This window comes from Coturnix japonica, chromosome 8, assembly GCF_054131305.1.
Source record: "Coturnix japonica strain WE chromosome 8, WE-NBRP24, whole genome shotgun sequence".
Taxonomy (NCBI): Eukaryota; Metazoa; Chordata; class Aves; order Galliformes; family Phasianidae; genus Coturnix; species Coturnix japonica.
Window position 1 is genome coordinate 2,801,717 of NC_140670.1, and position 20,878 is coordinate 2,822,594.

At 40.1% G+C, this 20,878-nt stretch overlaps 1 protein-coding gene across 1 annotated transcript in view; it reads right to left on the minus strand.

Annotated features, from left to right (window-relative positions):
• Positions 1–20,878, minus strand: part of SH2D4B (SH2 domain containing 4B) — a 64,874-nt gene that overhangs the window by 37,337 nt on the left and 6,659 nt on the right. Inside the window, exons 2-3 of the mRNA XM_015866115.3 lie at positions 12,103–12,262; positions 9,288–9,435 (exon numbers count right to left, since the gene is read on the minus strand). Of these exons, the coding sequence (XP_015721601.2) occupies positions 9,288–9,435; positions 12,103–12,262 (308 nt within the window). The remainder of the gene's footprint in view (positions 1–9,287; positions 9,436–12,102; positions 12,263–20,878) is intronic.

Here is a 20,878-nt window from a genome sequence, read left to right on the forward strand (position 1 = left end):
GCAAATGAGAACGAGCCCAGATGCAGGAACCATAGAAACAGAAAGGAAGGAAAAGAGCTTTGGAAGGCCTCAGGTGGGCAGGGATCTCCAGAGAGATAGCCTCACCTCCACTGCTAATCCTTCAATGAGGGCTGGAAACGGGTGGGTCCTGCCTGCAGCCCTTCCAACTCCACCGTCAGTGACTGCCAGCTCGGCCAAGAAGTACCGGAAGACATGGGGCACTGGGATGACCTGGATGGTATCCATACTGCCACAGAGCATGCAGGAGTACCTCCTGTTGCTTGCCACAGAGGAAGGCGGTGGAATTTGTGTGCACCTTAATATACCCAGCTTCCCTGGGTATGCCCTGCTTTCCCACCAGGTGCTCAGCCACTGGCTCAGACCTTAACTTAGTATTTCCACTACATCTTCTCTAACATCTGTACTATTATTCTGAATCAGATTTACTAGCGTTCTTACTTGAGCAACTGTCACCACGTATCTTCATAACCAACACAGAGAACAACGTTCTTCACATATCAAGACTGTTATTTGTTCCAGAAGAAAAGCCAGATCCTCCAGCATATGCCAAACACTTGGCAAAATATAACTTAAATTAACACACAATAAAATTTCCAGTGCAAGAAGACCATCAAAGAGATGGCAACCTGATAAAGCAACATTATAGATGCCCTTCTACATACTATCAATAACTGAGGTGCTTAATCCATGCAGGAATAGGAATCCATATCTATTCTTTAATAGTTTTCATTATTACCTTAGGAAGAGAAGTAAATTTATTTTGTTGAACTAAGAAGACTGCTACTACAAACTAAGAAGTTTGTGCTGTGTAAATAATATCCCACTAACAACAGAGGTCTTGAATGAATAATGGAAAAATCATTATAACCTCACTGGTAAGAAACTTATGCAGAATAATTTCATTAGTAGCCTCTGAATATGCAGTCACCCTGAATTACTGACCCATCTAAACTCAACCCAAACTAGAAGTGAAGTCCAGGTAAACTGTTATACACTGTGCAGCATCAAGCAACTGATCCAGCTGAATAAAACATGATTAAACTACTTTTTACATTAGGGGCTTGGGAGAGATACTTCCGTCTTCCCTATACAGTTGTGTGAGGTTTTCTCTTTGGTTTGTGACAGGCCACAAGTGGGATTTCATATAATCTTCCCATTTTCCTAACTTCTTCCTTTGGGTGGGATTTTAATGTTTAATTACTATGAGACAGAAAAAAGTTCAGCACAGAGAAAGAAAAAATAGGATTAAACAAGAAAACAACCTTCTCAGATGCATCAACATGTCTGATAAATTATCTGATCTAACATATTTCAGCAAGCAGATCTTTATTATGGGACTTTGCATGAGTTATTTTCCTTCCTCTAGAAGTGGTCTGAAACTAAGTTCAGATGAGACCACTCCTTCTTTCAAAGGCGGATCAGATATATTTAGCTTCCTTCACACCCTACTTGTGCACTGTGAACTTTTTGTAAGGCCGCCCTCTCCAATTTCAATAACAGATGCCTTCAGAATTTTCAAAACAGCAAGATTCAAAGCACGACAAATGCAAAACATGGTCTATCCTAATAGGAACTTAAAAATAGAAAGGTAAAACCTAACTTTGAGCATACTCTTGTGAGAACCTTTCTTCGTTCACTAGCTCAGAGCTTGCTTCCTGAGGTATTCTTGTTATAAGGCCCTAACTGATTTATGGAGGAGGCAAGTGATGGGTGCTACCCCGTGACAAATAACAAGACTTTGTGTACATTTGAAAGCACATTCCTCCACAGCTTTTTGCCTCTGGAAGAGAGTGTCTACTGGCAGAAGATCTGGCCTGTGACTAAATAGCTCCAGCTTGGTATGGGAAAACTGGGGAATTATACCATCATGTCCTGTGAAAAACAGGATGCAGGTGGGCATCCCTGCTTCCTCTTCTCAGCTGGCAAGGCCCAGAAGATGGGAACAAAGGAGTTTCTGCTGAGATCACAGAGCCAGAAGCTGCCACTCCAAGGAGAGCCAACTCAACCACTTAGAATTTGAGCTATCACTCCAAAGAGAGTTGACTCGACTACTTTGGACTTATAAGTTTGTAATACCTTTGGAAATGATCACTGTGGTCACTGTCATTGGGACAACAATGCCTGATGACCCACTACTAATAAAAATCAGTGACTTAACCACAAACTATGCTGGATCCATGGTGGTGACTATGTCCCTCTTGCTTCCTACAGAAACTCCAGCCTTCTATTTCCCATCTCTACTACCATCTGCCTTACCCTCCCCATCACCCTAAAACTGTAATAGCGTCTGTCCCCCCCTTCCCCATCTCCCTGATTAAGATTTGTAATAAATTGGCCAGACCAGTATTTGAACTGTTGTTTCTTAATCTCACACCAGGTACACATACACCAAAGAACCTCCTCTCCCTCCTATAAATTGGAGAAAGACAGCTTGAAACTCACAGGCTGCATCAGGAGATGCACAGCCAAGCTTCAGTAATGTTGCTGTTAATCATATAAAAAGCGTCTTAGTCACCTAATTTTCCACATTTTGGTTCTTCCTGTCAGAAGATGCTATCTACATGGTAGTTCAGCCTCATCTTTGTTAGAAAAGGGCTGAATTACTCCAAAATTCATTAAAGGTATGTATTGATTCATTTCTTCCTCCAGTAAGCAGATTTTGTTTTATACCATATTGGAAAAGTACTCCTTTGACAGTCATCTGTGCTACACCTGCCAGGATTCAGAGATCATAAGCAATGCCAATATATTAACAGGTACATCCAAACAATTTTGCTTTTTTAACACGTGACTCACAGAAGCTTAATGAAGACCCAACAAAGCAAAACGAACCAATACTGTTTGGTTGTTCCAGTTGGCAATGACACAGTGGCACACTGAAGTAAAAATGACATATTAGAGTTGCATCAATGTGCAAATAACAGTGCATAAACAAGGACAGATACTTTGAGTTTCATCAGGGTGCTTTGATTCTCAATATCCAGACAACTGACACAGCTCTGTAATGCCTTTGTCCATTGACTATTAAAAAAAGACTAAGAAGTAGTAAGCAATTTAGCAGCAACAATCAAGCATGGTTTTCACAGAGGGAAAATGGAAGAAATACAAATCTCTGCCCTTGCAATTTTCCCATTTCTTCAAGTAAATTAAAACAACTTTTTTTCATTTAGCTCAGCTGAGCACCGCTATTATACATAAGCAGAGGAGGTCTCCTTGATCCTACTAAAGTAAATCAAAAGACCTGAAATACTGTGTATTGATAGTAATGTACCTTTGTATTGAATTGGAGGTTTTTATAGCACACCTGATAAACAATAAATTAGGCTGATCTTATTGTTTCTGAGAAAGAAAAGCCTGGTATTTTTCTTCACTCAATTTCTCATATATTAATGCCAGAGCCTCTGATTATTTCTAACAATGTCCTCGCACTGTTATCTCCTGAGTCTTAAGAAGATTAGTTGAGTGGACACTTCATTATTGCTGAAATGTCAATGCTTCTATGAAGCACTGATTTCAAAGCCCAGAAGCTTCTTCAGAAAAAAAAAAATATTATACATATATATATATATATATATATATATATACATACCCTTTTATGCCTCCCATAGAACCAGGCTTTTCTTATTTCAGTTGCTAGCAAATGTTTTTAATTCCTTTTTGGAAAAAACATCCAATCAGCTATTCTTTATTCTTATAAAGTGAACATTAGCTGCTAAAATGTGCTGCTTTAAAAAATTCCACTGCACTGAGGCTATCCTTTTAGGAAGACAGATCAACATAGAGGTCATCCTCAGTTATCAAAATGTTTCTATTCAACATCTTAAACCACAAAACCAACCAACAACCAAAACGAAAACTGCCAGGATAAACCCCACAAGGATCCACCTCACAGCAATTCCCTTGAATTGTACAAGAGATTCATCACAAGTTTGTTTTCAGTGCAGCTGTTGTAGAAGAACTCCTAATGCAGTGATGAGAATAGATAAAAAAACAAAACTCAATTTGGTTTTTTTTAGGAAAGCACAACATAGGAAAGACAGGCAAGCATTAGGATAAGTAAGTATAAAAGGTGTGCATTCTTAATGAAAATGAACAATAGGACTTTTCACACTTGCTCCAATGGAAAAAGAACAGCTCCGCGTTTATCTGGTTCTCCCCATGAACCTAATCCTTCACACAGAGCTGAAAGTAAAGAGCTGTAATAATCTCCAACCATCACCTTCTGCCTCACAGCTGGGAGAGACCGCACTGTGCGCTGTGATCCTTTCATCTCTTCCAGAATAATTAGGAAGGTGACAATTCAGCGCATGGTTGCAAATTGCCAAGAAATACCAACCTGCTGCAACAAATCATGTTGGCAATTCAACAGGCAGGAGTAATCCTCTACAGCTTTAACTCCACTGAAGAATGTGAACATGCTAAATGATCTTATCTAGCCCCTGGCATTTGAGCATTTACCACAAACTTGTTACTGTTACTTGTTACTGTAAATGTGCATCGTGCAGTGTTTGATAGTGCTACTTCAGCCAGCTCTAAATAATATTTAATCCTACCCAGGGTTAGCTTCTGGTGTTTCTGTCCAACATGGATGAGAGCAGATTAGGTCAGTATTCAGTTTCTGCTGCAGGATGATTTTTTAAATGCCCTGGGAAAAGACAAAACACATCACTTCATTGTTTTCCAATAGAAAATGGAGCTTCTGGCTGCTGAGGCTATTACGGTTCCTCTCGGGAGCATTAAAGGATGTGAGGCAGCTTGATCAACCGTCACCCTGCTTGGGGCAAAAGCCACACAGAGGGTTTGATACGGCAGCCCTCTCTGAGATGAAGGATACCCAGGATTTCCTCCACACTTCAGGCCATGAGCAAGCTTCTCTGGCAGACTGAGAGCTGAAGCCAGCCTGCTGCAGCACAGCTGCTGTGTATACCCTGCAATTCCCTGCAGTCAGCCTTGCGCTAGGGCAGATGTCTAGGCCACCTGCCAGAGTACTGCAAACACAGCTCATCTTCACATCTGAGGCCTTAGACCTCCCAGCTCCCAATAAGACCATCTGAAAAACTCAGGGTTCTCAAGTCCTGGATGGCATGCTGTCAGCAGGACTGGAACAGCAGGACTGACTTCAGAGATCAGCATTCTCCACAAACCCACCTGGCAGCCTCCAGCAGAGCTGCGTACACATATCAGCAGAAATACATCCAACCACTTCCCAGGGTTTTTCTGAGAAAATTCTCCCACTTGCCTCAGAAAGAAAAACGTTTGCAGAAGCGTATCATATTCTCTACCACCAGCATCCCAAGAGGAATGGGGGGTCTGCATCATTACACTAGTCCAGGCACGTATTAGCACGGAGACGCATGTCAGCAATGCAGTTGTGCTTTACGTAAAATTCACATTTCAATAACAGATGAGCCTCAGGACATGCTATTCACATACAGCTCACATGGGAAGGCACCAGTATTGCACGCTGCATTGCAAAGACCATGTTTGAGATGAGCTGGAAAACAAAGGTGAGGACAAATGCTGATTAGGAAGGATGTGAAGTTTACTACATGTGCTGGAACAGACCGTCCTTAAGCAGAATCTCCCAATAGCTTGTTTCTTTTACACAGTTTAAATTCCTAGTACATAAACTAATCCCATCAGTGGTTCATATGTTCCCATTTACCCATGGGAAAGGTCATAGTTATGCTGAATCCAAAATAAGGACATCAGCTTCAGCAACGCAATCCGTATCCACATTACTAAGGAAAGGATTTTTCTTTATAGTTCATGTCACAATTCATTGCATGAGGGATAGAAAAACTTTAAGATCCGTTTCCCAGCAGAAGGTGAAAACCTGCCTCATTCCAGTATCACTAAAGAAACATCTACATAGATAAAAAACAATTATTAAACAAAATACATAAACTATTGTGTCAAAAAAACACAGAAATGAAGCATTACCAAATTATTGCAATTGGTATTGAGTGTACTAAAAGGACTTTTGGAATGAGTTAGATGCAAAGTGCTGACAAGAGGCTGTTGTCATGTTCAAGCATTCTGAATATGCTCTCTTTGGGAAAGAGCTCAGTGTTTTCTTGGCACGAAGCACTTAGCTGAAATTACAGCTTATTTGCACTTAAAGATAGCAACAGGCCCACTTAATTGCCTGATATTTAGTTGGAGACAATTTGGGTGGGGTTTTTTCTGCTGTTTTGTTTTTTTTTTAGAGTAGGACAGAATGCTCGTTGCTAAACTGTATGAAGTACAAGGTACTCCAAGTGGTGATTATGACATCTTACTATGTTTGAATCTCTACACCTGGCAGCAACCACCTGAAAAAAAAAAACAAAAAAAAAACCCAACAAACAGGTCCACAGCATTTGGGGCAAAGGAAGGCACTCACTAAGCAAGTGCTGAAAGCCCATTCAAGCCAATCGGACAGAAGTGTGCTCTGTCTACCAAGCACAAGTGGTCCTTACTATTTTCCTGAGCTAGAACATTAATGACTCTTTTTCTTCCCAGAAGGCTGTCCAAAAACCTTCCATCTTTTGTGAGAACAATAACAGCCAGGACACAGAAACTCTTCCTTCACTCAACACAGTCCCGATGGGAATCAGCCATAAACACCTGAATAAAACTAGTGGCAGGAAACTGTAACACTATTCCTCTCTTATTGCCTATGATAATAAATTAGCATTATTTCTCCCTGTGTGTCACTGTCATTAAATGTCCCACTAAATATTTTTGTCATACATAAAGACACACAGCGTTGATTTAACCTGATACACAATTTTGGTTAATACCTATGGATTTTTACAAGATTACAATCTAGCTTTATTGTCAATTGTGCTTAAGTAATTACATTTGACAGGTATCTGTATGACAACATCAGATAGCACTTTACTATTAATATTTTCTTGCTTTATGGAGACCACAAAGAACTGAGACAGTATCTCTTGTTTCTAAATGTAGCTGAAGGATATTATCCTCTTCTGGCTCACTGAGGATCACATCTTTAATTTATCCCAGCTCTGTACATTGTTCAAGACTCTTAATGACAGCAACTGATAAAAGCAGGAAATGATGTCTATGATCTCATAGCCTTTGTGAATTTGCAAAAAGATTAACGATAGTAATTGGCTCTCTTATTTGTCCTTTGCGATAGATGCATAAAAGAATAGCCGTACTTAAGCTGTGAAAATAGAGAAGTGAATATTAAAATTCTAGCATCATAAATTAAAGGCATTTCTGTTTAAGAAACACCAAGGAATGCAATATTTTTTCAGTAGTGTTAGAAAAAAGAAACAGGAATCATCATTCACTTTGATATGTGAGATATCATTTATCTAAAGCAGGCAGCCTTAAAGTCCCATGGTAGGTCAAGAATACAAAAGTGTTTTAAAAAGGAGAGTTTGTGATACATTGTGGCCAGAAATTAAACACATCAGCAGAACAGACAGAGTTTCAATCTCTCAAGTCAAAATTCTTCAAGAGGGCAAAGCATCAGCAGGCACAGAGCGTTTCATACCCTAGTTTTGGAAATTGCTTAAACTACATACTGGTCATTGTTGTGTAAGGATGATTACCAATACATTAAATATCTTAATCTGCTAAAGTGAGCTTGTGAACTGATATGCATTTGATACCACACTGAATCATTCATGAAAGGTATGTTTCTTCCTGATTTCAATGACTGCAGTAATACATAAGGAAACTAAATCATTTTTTACCAACATGGAACCAAGAGAAATTAAATAAACTGGTAGACAGAGAGGCTGCTGCTGCTGGGACATCAAGCAAGGTACAATGAGCAGAATTTGGTGCCACACTTGTCTAATTGTGGAAGGCCAGTTTTTCTGCATAGAAAAAAATGTGACTGCTGGCCAATGAGTTTTCACAAGCTGCTCATTAGGCTTTTTGGAAAAAAGGTCTTTGAAACAGAAGAACAGTGAGCCTGTAGACATTTACACCATCAATAGTGTACCATGCACTGTAAAACAACCACAGAGCCACAAGTGAACAGGCCTGAAGCAGTCTTTGTTCAAGAGAGTTTCGCTTCTGGAAAGTAGAGGAAGGAAAGAAACTTAATTAGTTGCTCTGCTCATTATTCATACATTAATAAAGCTACTTGAAAGGTATAGTTTCATTACTCATTGACATCAATTTTCAATAGCCTTGTTCTCTCCTATGAATTCAAATTAATTGTGCAAAGGTAAATCAGCAACTTGGATTTGCAGAGGCCCTTGCTTTGTGCTATATAGCCATCCTCAAATCACAGCCCCACTGTTTATCAAGTGACAAGTAACTCGCTGACTCTAGTTGGTAATCAAACCATATAAATAAATGCTGAGATTTTCAGAATTTGTTCTGTTACACAGGGACAAGGGGTGAGGATTCCATCCACTGTTCCCATGCATTTAATCACCATCCCAAGAAGAGAAAAACGACATTAACAAACTGACAGCTGGGGAAAGTGAGTGGGGCATAGATAGAAATGGCAGCATGCAGATCTCCTAGGAGTCATGCTTTGCTACAGGTTTTCTCCATGGAAACCCAGCTGCATCAATCTTGCTCAGTCCCGCAGAAAGCATCTCAGGCTTGGAAGATTGTGATAATTTCTCTGCATACTAAGACAGTTATATTTTGCTGTTTTTATCATTACGAAATAAAACGAAAGATAAGAAATAAGATCTCTATTTCCTGTCTTGTCTTCGCATTATCTTCAACAAAAGACTCTCAAAAGAAATACTCCAAACATTAAAATACTACAACTGAGTTTATGGAAAATCCACAATGGTGTCAATAAAAATCATTTCAATGAACCTTGTGAAACAAAGCTTTTTCCCATATGTTGAGTAGGAGAAAGATCCATTCTTCATTAATGTAATGAAAGGGGCGAGTGAGTTTTTAAGTCAAATGCATGAGCAATGCATACAAAATGCACCAAATACGTTCAAGCGGATCAGCTTAAAAAGATACATTCCAGAACTGATCATTTTTCCCCCAGTATGATTCACTCTGTAGAGCTGACTAAACAATTCCATCAGTGTACGAGCTGAATAACCCATATGATTGTCCTGACACTTTTGAATGACATATGTAATTTTTTTCCCCCATCACTCACCCAGCTGTGCTTGTGAATACCACGTAGCTATTTGCATATTCCAGGATGAAAAAAACCCACTACTTTGGCTCTTAAAGCTAATTAATAAACCTGCAACCAAGCTGACAAGAACTTTGATTCTATGTAAGAACGCTGAAAGTCTAAATATGATTGTGCAAACCTTCAAATCCTCCTGAATCTTTTCCTCCTCCAATTTTGCTGCTTTTCGATCCTCCATTTCTATCTTCCATTTTTCTGCTACTATTCTGGCTTTTTCTTGAGCCATCGCATCCCGGAATTTCTTTGTAATTTCAGCTTCTTTTTGTCTCCTTCAGGAAAGAATTTGAAAATAAAAATAATTAAAGATACTTTAAAACACGGTTTTGGGGTTATTTTTTAATTGAGGATCAAATGTTAGTCAGTAGTACTAACATTTGGTTGCAACAAATAATTAGCGTAAGACATCATGGAAATACAAAAGAACAGAACCAAAACACATTTAACAAGAAACCTAGAAGAAACGGATTTCAGAAAACCATCTGGACACGAAACTTCATCAATTTTTTATAAAGGTCCCATTATTAATATAGTATCTTCTAAATTAGATAAGTGATTATTGGATATTTTCTAGTCATGACCTATCTTCCTCAGCTGAAAACAGATTTTTCTTATCAGTCTAGTAAACTGCAGGAACTTCTTGTCTGTCAAATAACAATGAAAATGCCTGCCAATTCTAACAGTAAACCATATATTACCCAGCGACAGCCTAAAAGAAGCACAGAGTGAAGTTTTAATCCCTGTTTCAATACACAATCATCAGCAGCAAGAAGAATCTGATAGGAAAAGCAATAATATAGAATCATCTGATATTTAATATGTTACTTCTGAGCACTGTACTGCAAAACTAAGTGCAGGAAGCGGGTGGCCTACATCCCAACAACATCAAGCATCAAAAAACTTATCAGTCTCTCAGAAAGCTCGAATAAGCCCTACTGGAAACACCAGCATGGCACTCCTAGTAATCAGCTTCTGAACTGCTGTGATAAGAACTAATACAAACAGTATGTACATAAAGCCAATTGGGGAAAACAAAAAAAAAAAAAAAAGGGCTATATGTACAAAATACCCACTGTGGGCATGAATGTGTGATGCAACAAAAATTTTCTCATTTCATCTTCTCAAAACCACACTGTTTACCAGAATCACAAAACGGTTGGGGTTGAAAGATGACTGACCCATCTTTTGACTAGCTTGGGGCCACAATTAGTGAAGAGTATTTCATCCTTGAAAACGGTTGGTCACAAACGTTAAGTATTGTCAGAATGTGATAACATGAATAAGGTGTGACTGATGCAAGGGATGATCTTCTCTGTTAATTTAAGGCTTATAGAAGTCTAGTAACGAGACATGATCCATTTCTTTATTTGCATGTCTGACTGCAACCTTATACATTCCACTTTCCACTTGAAAATTAGCAAGTAACATATTTATGTCAACTAAAAAGCATACCAAAAAAGTTGGTCATCTTTCCAGCAACCTTGAAACCTATTCTCAAATTCCTTTATCAAAACAGAAAGTGTGGTGGTGGTGTTTTTTTCTTGTTGTTGTTGTTTGGGTTTTTGTTTGTTTGTTTCCTTTTAACAGGCCTTTCATTATGGGGGAGATACTCCAGGTCCCCAGTCATTCTGGGGCCCTCCCCTGGATTGCCTCCAGCAGGTCCCTGTTCTTAAACTGGGGAGCCCAGAACTGGACACAGTACTCCAGGTGTGGTCTCAACAGAGCTGAGTAAAGGGGGAGAATAAACCCCCTCGACTTGGTCCCCCTTGGTCACACACTCTTGTTACACACCCCAGGCTACCATTGGCCTTCTTGGCCACAAGGGCACACTGCTATCTCATGGTCAACCTGTTGTCCACCAGGACACCCAGGTCCTTCTCTGCATAACTCTTCTCCAGCAGGTCAGCTTCTAACCCATACTGATGAGTGCAGCTATTCCACTTTCAGTGTAGGACTCTGCACTTGCCCTTGCTGAAGGTTCCTCTCCATCCATCTTTCCAGGTCTTGCTGAATGGCAGTACAGCCTTCTGGTGCTTCAGTCATTCCTCCCAGATTTGTATCAGCAGTGAACATGCTGAGGGTGGACTCTATACCTTCATCTGGGTCAACAACGCAGATGTTAACTATGACCAGATCCAGCACTGACATTTGGGCAATACTGCTATATAGAGGCCTCCAGATAAATTCTATGCCACTGATCTCAACCCTCTGAGCTCTGCCAGTCAGCTGGTTCTCAGTCCACCTCACTGTCTGCTCATTTATCCCACACTTCCTATGCTTACTTATGAGGATATTATGCAAGACAGTTTAAATAAGCCTTGCTGGAGTCAAGGTATGCAACAGCCACTACTCTCCCCATATCTGCCCAGCTGACCATGACACCATAGAAGGCTACAAGACTCATTGAGCATGACTTCTCCCTGGTGAATCTATGCTGACACACACGATAACCTGCTTCTCTTCCACCTGCTTGGATATGGCATTGCTAAGAGATGACATGCAGAAAAATCACCTTCCCAGGGATGGAGATGAGGCCTCCTTCTTTCCCTCCTGAAGAACAGTATGACACTGGCTTTCCTCCAGTTCTCAAGCACTTCTCCCATCCTCCATCACCTTTCAAAGTCAGTAGAGAGCAACTTGGCAATCATCTCTGCCAAAGCCCTCATTTTTATTTACTTACAAACTGGAGAATGGTTTAACAAAATTCCTCAACAAAAAAAAAAAACGTTCACTACAATTTTTTTTTGTGCAAAAGGATTTGTATGTTTTAAATATTAAAATAAAATTAAATCTTTCACACAATAAAAAAAACAAATGAAAGCAAATGTTGACAAGACATACTTACCATTTTCTTACCCACCATTACCTCACACCTTTCTATAAGGCCATGTGTCCCATTATGCCAAGTGGAACCTGAATTCAGATTCTTAAATCCTCACCATAGCTCTTCTGCCTCCTTCTGCGCTTGTTGCCTGGCACGTTCAGCTATTAGCTCCTCTGATATCTGTTCATACGGCTTGTCACCCGGGGCTTCTCCCATAACCCAGACCCAGACCTCACCATCCTTCCCACGCAGCCACTGCACATGTTTGCCATTACCTGCAACAGCCACCAGCAGAAAAAAAAAAAAAGGAAAAAAGCAAACACATCAGTGCAGATCCAAATCCTTACATAAATATAGAGAGAAAGACCAGAAAACTATCGTTTGGAAGCAATTTACTATTCAGAATAAGACATGACAGGCCTGATGAAATCTACATATCGGACCAATCCACCATGCTAGAAGTGGGGAAGAAAATATCGGTACATTTCAAAGCATACAGTCTTCCAAGACTCATGGCTCTACCAAAAAAAAAATAAAATCAGACATGAGTTTTCCAGAGTTTAGGGGACTGTGATATGTTTTTCGTTGCAGAAACTAGATTGCTTTGCTTAATTCAGCAAAGGATGAACAAAGAAAGAGAAAAAGAGATGGAGAGATAGGAAAAACCAGTAGCATCACAGAAGTAAGAGAGCTTTAGCCCACAGAGAATTCTGAGCATCAGGCATACAAAGACCTGAGCTGAGCCTTCACAAAAATCCAGGAATTCACTGCTTCCACTGTGTGGAGGAGGAGTTACAGAAACCCTACATGTTAGAGCACAACAATCAACAGTAGAAGCATTTCTTTTCCAGGAGGCAGTTCATAGGGATTAAGTTATTGGTTCGGTTTTCATGAAACATTCTATTGGAGGTGGTTGAGTCAACATCCCTGGATGTGTTTAAAAACCATCTGGATGTGGTGCTCAGGGACCTGATTTAGCAGAGGATTGTTAGAGTTAGGGTAGTAGGGCCGTTGGGCCACGGTTGGACTTGAAGATCTTTAAGGTCTTTTCCAACCTGACTGATTCTATGATTCCATGCAAAAACCTATGGTCGCTATGTTGGCAGTGATTTCACCGGCACAGCTTGTGCACTCTTTACAATACAGATATTTGGCAAGAATTCATTTCTAAAACATCTGTGAAAGGCTTCCTGCTGAGCACAAAGGCTACTTGATTAGCTCATATATACACCACTTCACTCTTGAACATTTAGTTCATATACTTTTAAGGTTTTTAGAGATTCATAAGAAGAAATCAGTGGAAGCACCTTTTGCATCCATTTCTATTTCGTGCTGATTTCTTGAAACTGTCCTTCACCAAAGGACATTCCACCACAAACACTACATCCAAGATATATAATGAAAATCATTTAAAAAAATAAGAAATACAGACGAAATGGCCACAAGGGATCAGCAGTTAATCTAACTTGCTCTATATTAAACAGGTTGTTCCAAAAGTAATACCTCCTATTTATTTCCATGGAAAGGACAACTGATAAAAAAGAACAAAAACACTATTGTAGAGAGCAAATCCTCAGCTAACAAATACCATTTTTCAACATAGTCACCACCATCAGCTAGGTATTTTCAACAGTCACGAACAAGTGCCTCCTGCATTTTGTGCTTGTACAAATTTGCATCAGCAGAAGTAACCAAACGTTGCTACTGTTGAAACACAACACCCATTGCCTCACTGCACTCACATCAATTGTTTGGTCTCTGTAAATGTTCAGCAAACCCCAGCAAACATTAATGGATGCCTTTTTTATTTTCCACACAGAGGAATTCAGTGACACGTTTTGCTTCATATGCACTTCTGTGTCAGATGCCATACTGTCAGACTGCCCCTCAGCTGCCATCTGTCACATAGCATCAAGACATAATGGATACTGGTGGGAAGATTCAACCTCTACTGCCATGCCACCAATATCCGCCTGTGAGGTTGTGAACCAACATAATAAAAGTCATTACTTTCAGAGCAGACCACACATTCTGCTGTATTTTACCCTCTTGTTTTCAAATTGAGACCAGTATTTTTTTCTGTGGCCACTTGTGGCCCTCCAGAAAGCATTCTGCCTCATTTCATGATATCAAGAATCAGACAGCTCTCACTTTCCTAGTTAGTTTTTCTCTGATCATTCTTGTAGGAGTTAAAATATATCCAGTCTTTTCTGAACCCTCATTTCAAGGTTTTTGGTTGTTTTTTTCCCCCCGCATCTTTATCTTCTTCATTAGCTTTGCTACTCCCACCATCTTCAACTACCTGCTGTTCTACAACAGGGAAACACCCACTTACCCAGATTAAGTTTTCCCAGTGTATAATCAATAATTTTGGCATCCCAGACTGAAGAGAGAAAACTGCAGAAGGGAATGAAGCAGGGCTGTAGGCAGCAGGCCACACCAGGGCCAAACCACATTCATAAATGTTTATGATGTAAACCGAAGGCAACAAACATACAAAATCTCTCAGTGAAAACTGATATTCTACATCAAATTTGAAAATGTGATTTGTAAGAATTCCCTCTGCTGGCCTAATGGTACTAACTTCCTAGAGTGGAAAAATTTAAGCTAGTAATGTTTTTCTTCAATAACCCCTAAACACTTGGTCCTTTCACAGTCTATCAGATTACGTCTCAGGATACAAACGTGAACATATTCTACTGTGGTTCTGTTGTGTTGTGCTAGCCTAACATTTACAATGTATTTTCTCTTACACAACATTTGAAAACCATCTACCAAGAAAAGATTCATCATATCAGTGTGTCCCTAAGGCTGTCATTTCACTTACCTGAGAAGTACAGAATGATTTCCTAGGGGTATTGTATCTACATTTGAGAGATGTAGATTTGACAGCCAGACCACTTGATGAGTAAGGAATTGGCTGGTTGGTGCATTCACAGTGTTTGCAGTCCATGGCTCAGCATCCAGGTGGAGATCAGTGATCAGGACTGGGCTATATATCTTCATTATCATTGTGGACAGCAGGGTTGAGTACCTCCAGCAAGTTTGTGGACAGCAACAATCTGAATTGCGTGGTCACCGTGCTGAAGAGAAAGATGCCATTCAGGCAGACCTTGACAACCATAAGAGGTAGCCCCATGGAAATCTCACCAAGTTGAGCAAGGCCTAAGTGAAAGATCCTGTACCTGTGTAAGGTGCTTCCTTAACATGAGAAAGTGACATGTGCTTGCACTCCAGAAGGCCAGTTGAGTCCTGGGCTGCATGAAAAACAGCATGGCCAGCAGGTCAGGAAGGTGACAGTCCCTCTCTGCCCCACTTTCATGAGGCTTCAACTGCACTACTATGCCTGGATCCCTCCAGGCACAGGAAAGATGTGGAGTTGTTGGAGCAGGTCCAGAGGAGAGTCATGAGGATGCTCAGAGGGCTGGAAGAAGGCTCAGGGGACCCCTTCTCTCAGGAGAAAAGAAAGCACTGAAGAGACCCATATCTGCCTTCCATTACCTAAACAAGCTTATGAGAAAGCTGAAGAGGGACTTTTTAAAGGAGCATGCTGCAATAGGGAAAGGGATAACGGCTTTAAAATAAAAGGTAGATTTAGTTTGGAAATAAGGAAAATAAATCTTCACTATAAGAGTGGAATGACACTGGAACATGTTGTGCACGGAAGTTGTAGATGCCCCATTCCTGGAGATGTTTAAGGCTAGTGTGGTGGGCTTTGAGCAACCACACATAGTAGAAAGCAGTTCATGACTTGAAGGTCCCTTCAAACCCAAATTACTCTGTGATTCTAAGATCCCAATAGGTTTCTCAGACCATAATTACCGAGCCACTTAAAACAAATAATTGCTTTGTAGACACCTACTGAGATATTCTTCTCTTTCTTCCTTTAAAACAATAGATCTCTCTTGTAAATCTACAGACAATAGATGTACAAGGCATTTTGAAAAACATCAGTGCAACATATGGTAGGTTAAATACTATACTATAGTACTTTATACTGCTATCTAAACAGACATAGCCCAAGTTGAAAAATAACAGAGCTATCAAACAATCCTGCAACTTGAAGTTCTAGCATTAAACAGATAGATTTCTACACATAAAATCTTAAAATGTTTGAATTTAAGCACATACTAGAAAATATCACCTTAAGAACGTGAGAAAAACTTATCAATCCAACTATCCTCCATTTTACTTCAAGCAATTACTCCCATGCAAATCTTACCTCAAATCTACTTGAGCTGCATTGCCCCATAAAGTTGGAGATTGGCTTTACTGCACAACCTGATCATAAAACCTTGCACTTCCTCAGCACAGAGTAACATCCAAAAAATGATGAATGGTCAGGAAAAGCAATAACTCAGGGAGAAGATCTGACATGGTGAAAATAGAATTCCTGCCATACAAGAGGCATTTGCAGCCTCAAGACCAAGTTCACAGTGGTCACCGTCAGGCATTTTGGGCCAACAATACTGAGCTTGCATTTTCAAACTGTAGAACCAATTGCAATATATCAGCTGAGAGCACAGAAAACTCTTTTTCCTCAGTATTTCTAAGAAACCAGCGTTGCCTGCCTTACTAGTGCAGAATTACTACCATTGAGGACTCATTATAATAAATTCCTACTTTAAGACACTTCTAAAGTATTACATTTTTCAGGATCTATATACCCTATTCATATAATTTATTTCTAAATGAAAAAATTTGGAAAAAAAAAAAAAAAGAAACTTGAATAAGTCTAAAAGGGAAAGACAGTTTCTAACTAAATAAATTTTAAGTCTAAGTGAGAAAGCAGCCAGGGAATCTCATTTTTCTTCTTCAGAAACAGAGACATCTGAGCCCAGGAACAAAACCTAATACAAAATCAGGAAACAAAATCAAATCTCTTGAGCCCCAGCCTGGTGCTCGATTGCAAAAATACCTTTTCCTGCAGAGACTGTGGCAGGCTGTGAATAGTTACCCTTAGGAATTACTGGACATCAAAATTATCCAGATGAGAAAGTCAGAAAAATGAGCATTTTAGAATCAAGAATTACCTTATCGGGAACACATCTACACTGCTTTAAGATCAATAAGTAGGTTTCTGCCACTTATACCAGGCAAATACAACATCAAGTATGCTAAATTCATAGCACAAAGAGTAAATAATGAAAACTTTCTTTAGACCTATGACTTGAAACAACGTCAACATAAAACTGCACTTATAAACACAAATGCACACACAATCTGAAACTGACACCAAATCATGTTTATTTTTATTTATTCAGTTAACTGCATAAAGACTACGTAAGTATAAAACAACATCCTACAGAGCAGCTCAGGCATCTGAACTGCAAGAACTGCTAAGTCTCTACCAGCAGTACCACCAGTCTCAAATACTGGAGCTCAACCACGGGCTGTGCATCACAACAGGATGCTCTTTGAGCCTCCCTTAGGAAACCCGCAGTGTACACAGCATACTGTTGCTGCCATGGCCCCTTCCTTAGGAAACCCTCAGAGTATACAGCATATCGTTACTGCCTTGGCTGAACACTGCCAGAGAACATGAACATCAGCAACCACATTAGATAAAAGTGAAAGCCATGAAGGGAAGGGGCCTGGGAGGGGGATTCCGCTGCAGGCAATGCTTATTCTAAATCAGGCTTCAGCTGCGTTAGTTCAGGCTTCCATGCTGTGATTGAGGCTTAAAGCAAATAGAATTGTGCAAATCTCTATCTTTCTTTGCCTCTGCTGATCAGGATGGAGGAGCAGTTTTTTGTTGTTTTTTTTTTTCATGAGTTAGGTTTTATCTAGCTTCATTTTAAAACACACTTGCAATTAAAGGGCTTTAAAAATAGTAATAATCAGAGCAAACAGGATATTGTTGGAGTCAGTTCCACCCTCTGAGCTCATTCATTACTGTTTTAACAGCTACAACACCCCTGACAATTCCTATTTGTGATCCATCTCTAGGGTTTTCAGGGGAAGAGCTTGAAGGCCCATTAGAGGCTCGATTTGGTGTCAGGCCTCCCAGCTGTGCTGTTACTTCACACACCTGCCCACTCAGCCCTGCAAAACAAGAGGCACCAGCAATCCCCCTTGCCTCTGTAGCACAGGGAATATTACAAGCTCTGTCAAGTGCAAATTGAGGAAATTGAAAGATCACTGATTTATAATTTCAGAAGCACAGAAGGGCTTTCAAAGTCTACTAAAAAGTCACTTCCTCAAAACAGCCTACTATTTCAATGAACAGCCTTGTTCATTGGTTTGGCTTCCCACCACAGTGCTCCCACTTGGAAGCTACAGATCTCTGCAATAACAAATTTCTTGATTTCCTCACTAGCTGAAAAGCTTTGTAGCCAGATAAATATCTTTTGACCCTCTCTTTAAAAGTATTCCATCTCTCACTCTGCGCTAGAAGAAAGCTCCTGAAACTTATTCTGCATTTGAAATAGGCTGCATGCACATTCACTGCTATCATCCAGCTGATCAGTCTGATTTGTTTTTACCAATCAGAGATAAATACAGCTTGTGGGGGTACTTTTGCTGCTGTTCTTTGGGAACGCAGATACGTGTCACGCTCTACTCCAAGCACGATGTGTTTTATGTAAGATTTTAGCCTTGGCTTTCTGAAAAACACCATTTGTACATTGTTAAGGTAGAGACTTGCACATTCATTGTCAGCAGAGTCCATGAGGTCATGCTCAGAGTTTCAGGAACTACCAGACATACACTAGAAACACAGTGATGAAGATAAAGGATGAGGAAGCTAGGCTACCAGTTAGTTGAGCTTACCCACAGTAAGCACCTTATGAATACCTTCTTCAAAATAGTATCTCACCATTGCCCTTCTTTTTAAGGAGAAAATGCAGTCTGCATTTCTGTGAATGCTTCTGAAAGACTTTTGAAACAACAGAACATACTTTCCTGAATACTAACTTCTGTAGATCCATAAAAATACATATAGAATGATTAGGTGGTGTAGCACAATGGAAAGCACAGCAATGACAGCAGAGCAGCAAGGTCCCAAGCTGCAGCAAGCAAGGATTTGCTCAAACACAACAGCTATGGGCACAGAAACAAAGGGAATAAGCTGCTTACTTTCAGAAGGCCTCAGGTAGGTAAGGATCTTCAGCAAAATACCCTCACCTCCACCACCAACCCTTACATGAGGTTTGGGAAGGGGTGGATCCTGGCTCCAGCCCTTCCCATCACTCAGCTGCATTGCATGCACCTGAGCTCCCCTGGTTTGTCTCTGCTTTGCCACCAGGTGCTCCATCAATTCTTCAGGCCCTGAATTAGCACTTGCACTACAGGTAGTAATGATGAAAGCAATGCAAGTAGCATAATCCTGCAATAAACTGCAGATCTACTACAATTAATTATGTGGTCTGCTCCTGCTAGCAGTCATAGGACCATAAACCCACCTCTTCCAAGAATACCTTCCAAGAGTTACGTTTCTCCCAACTAATCCTTGAGACAAGAACAAAGTGGGGAACAATTCTAAAATTCTCAAGCAGCTCCCAGGCATTTCACTTTATACACTATCCAACTCCAACACTGTGTTGTGAGTGCCTTCCTATTTGAAGGAGGGTTTGGAGGGGTATGAAGAAAATTCAGCTGGTTTACATTAATACAACAGCAAGTGTTGCAGGATCTCAGCAGTGCTGAAAAATGAGCCTTCATGGCTCTCCAGCTGTTTTCTGATCATATAACAAACCCAATCTTATGTTTATGGAATTAAAGCCTGTTGCCATGGAAATAATTATGCTGCAATATACCCCTGCAGGATTAAATAAAGGAAGAGTGACTGCAAGAGAGCAAACATTAAGCAAAGAAACAGTCACCCAAATAAGACTCCGGTAATTAACAAATGTGGCAAAAATATCCATACATAACACTCAAAGGTAAGTGGGTTTGCAATATCAGATGGTACATTTTCAAGGCTTTCAATATTCAAACAAAAAAGAGGAAAAAAAATAAATCAAAAACAAGATAGCGCTTGATTTTCTATCCAGTATGCTCCAAATACTTTCTTGGCTCCTTGGGCAAAGCACGCTAATGCTTTATGTTTTGCCCACTTTCAACTGGGAATTAACCTTCAGAGCTTATTCATTCAGATGTTGCTGTAACTCTACAAACTACAGTTTAGTGGCAAGCTCAAGCCAGATCAGAGAGAAAGCTTATGAATTCATTTGCCTCATTAGCATTCATTTACTTTTCATTCATTAAGAAGAAAGAAAAAAGCACTATAGTTGCTGATTCCCAATCCCAGTTATCTTTTATACACAGTAAAAGGTATATGCAAGGCTTGTTTCTCACTAAGAGCTATCACAAAGCATCCGAGTTTACCTGCTACTACAGAATAAATGAAAGCACGTCTGCATGGCTACTTCAAGGGCTGATGGAAAGTCATTGGTATCCCACTGCAGTGAGATTTTCCATCATCATAGTGCAGGAGTGCATTGGAAGGTTAATGAACCATCAGCAGTGTCTGACTAAACCCATCGCTCTCTTGAATGCATCAAGTTTTCCTATCGTTTCCAAATCCTGCCTTCAAAACCCAATGCTTCTATTGAAAATGGGGACAAATAGCAAGAAAACAGAACTATTTTGGGCAAACCTCACTCTCCCCTTGGCTGCAGTGCTGTTTTATTTCCATATCAAGTATTCATGAGCTTGCAACCAGCCACAACCTCGTATCATTACCAGAGCACAACTGCATACAAGAAAGCCTGTCTACCACCACTGTGTCCCAGTAGGCTCAGCAGCACCGTGCAGCAAAGGAACACAGCAATTGTCTCCCTGCCAGTGACTCAATTAACCCAGTAGCCTCTCGGAACACACATGCAAGAGAAACCTTGGTTGATATAAGACCTAGGTAGCCAGCAACATTCTGCTCTTATGTTTTCTGC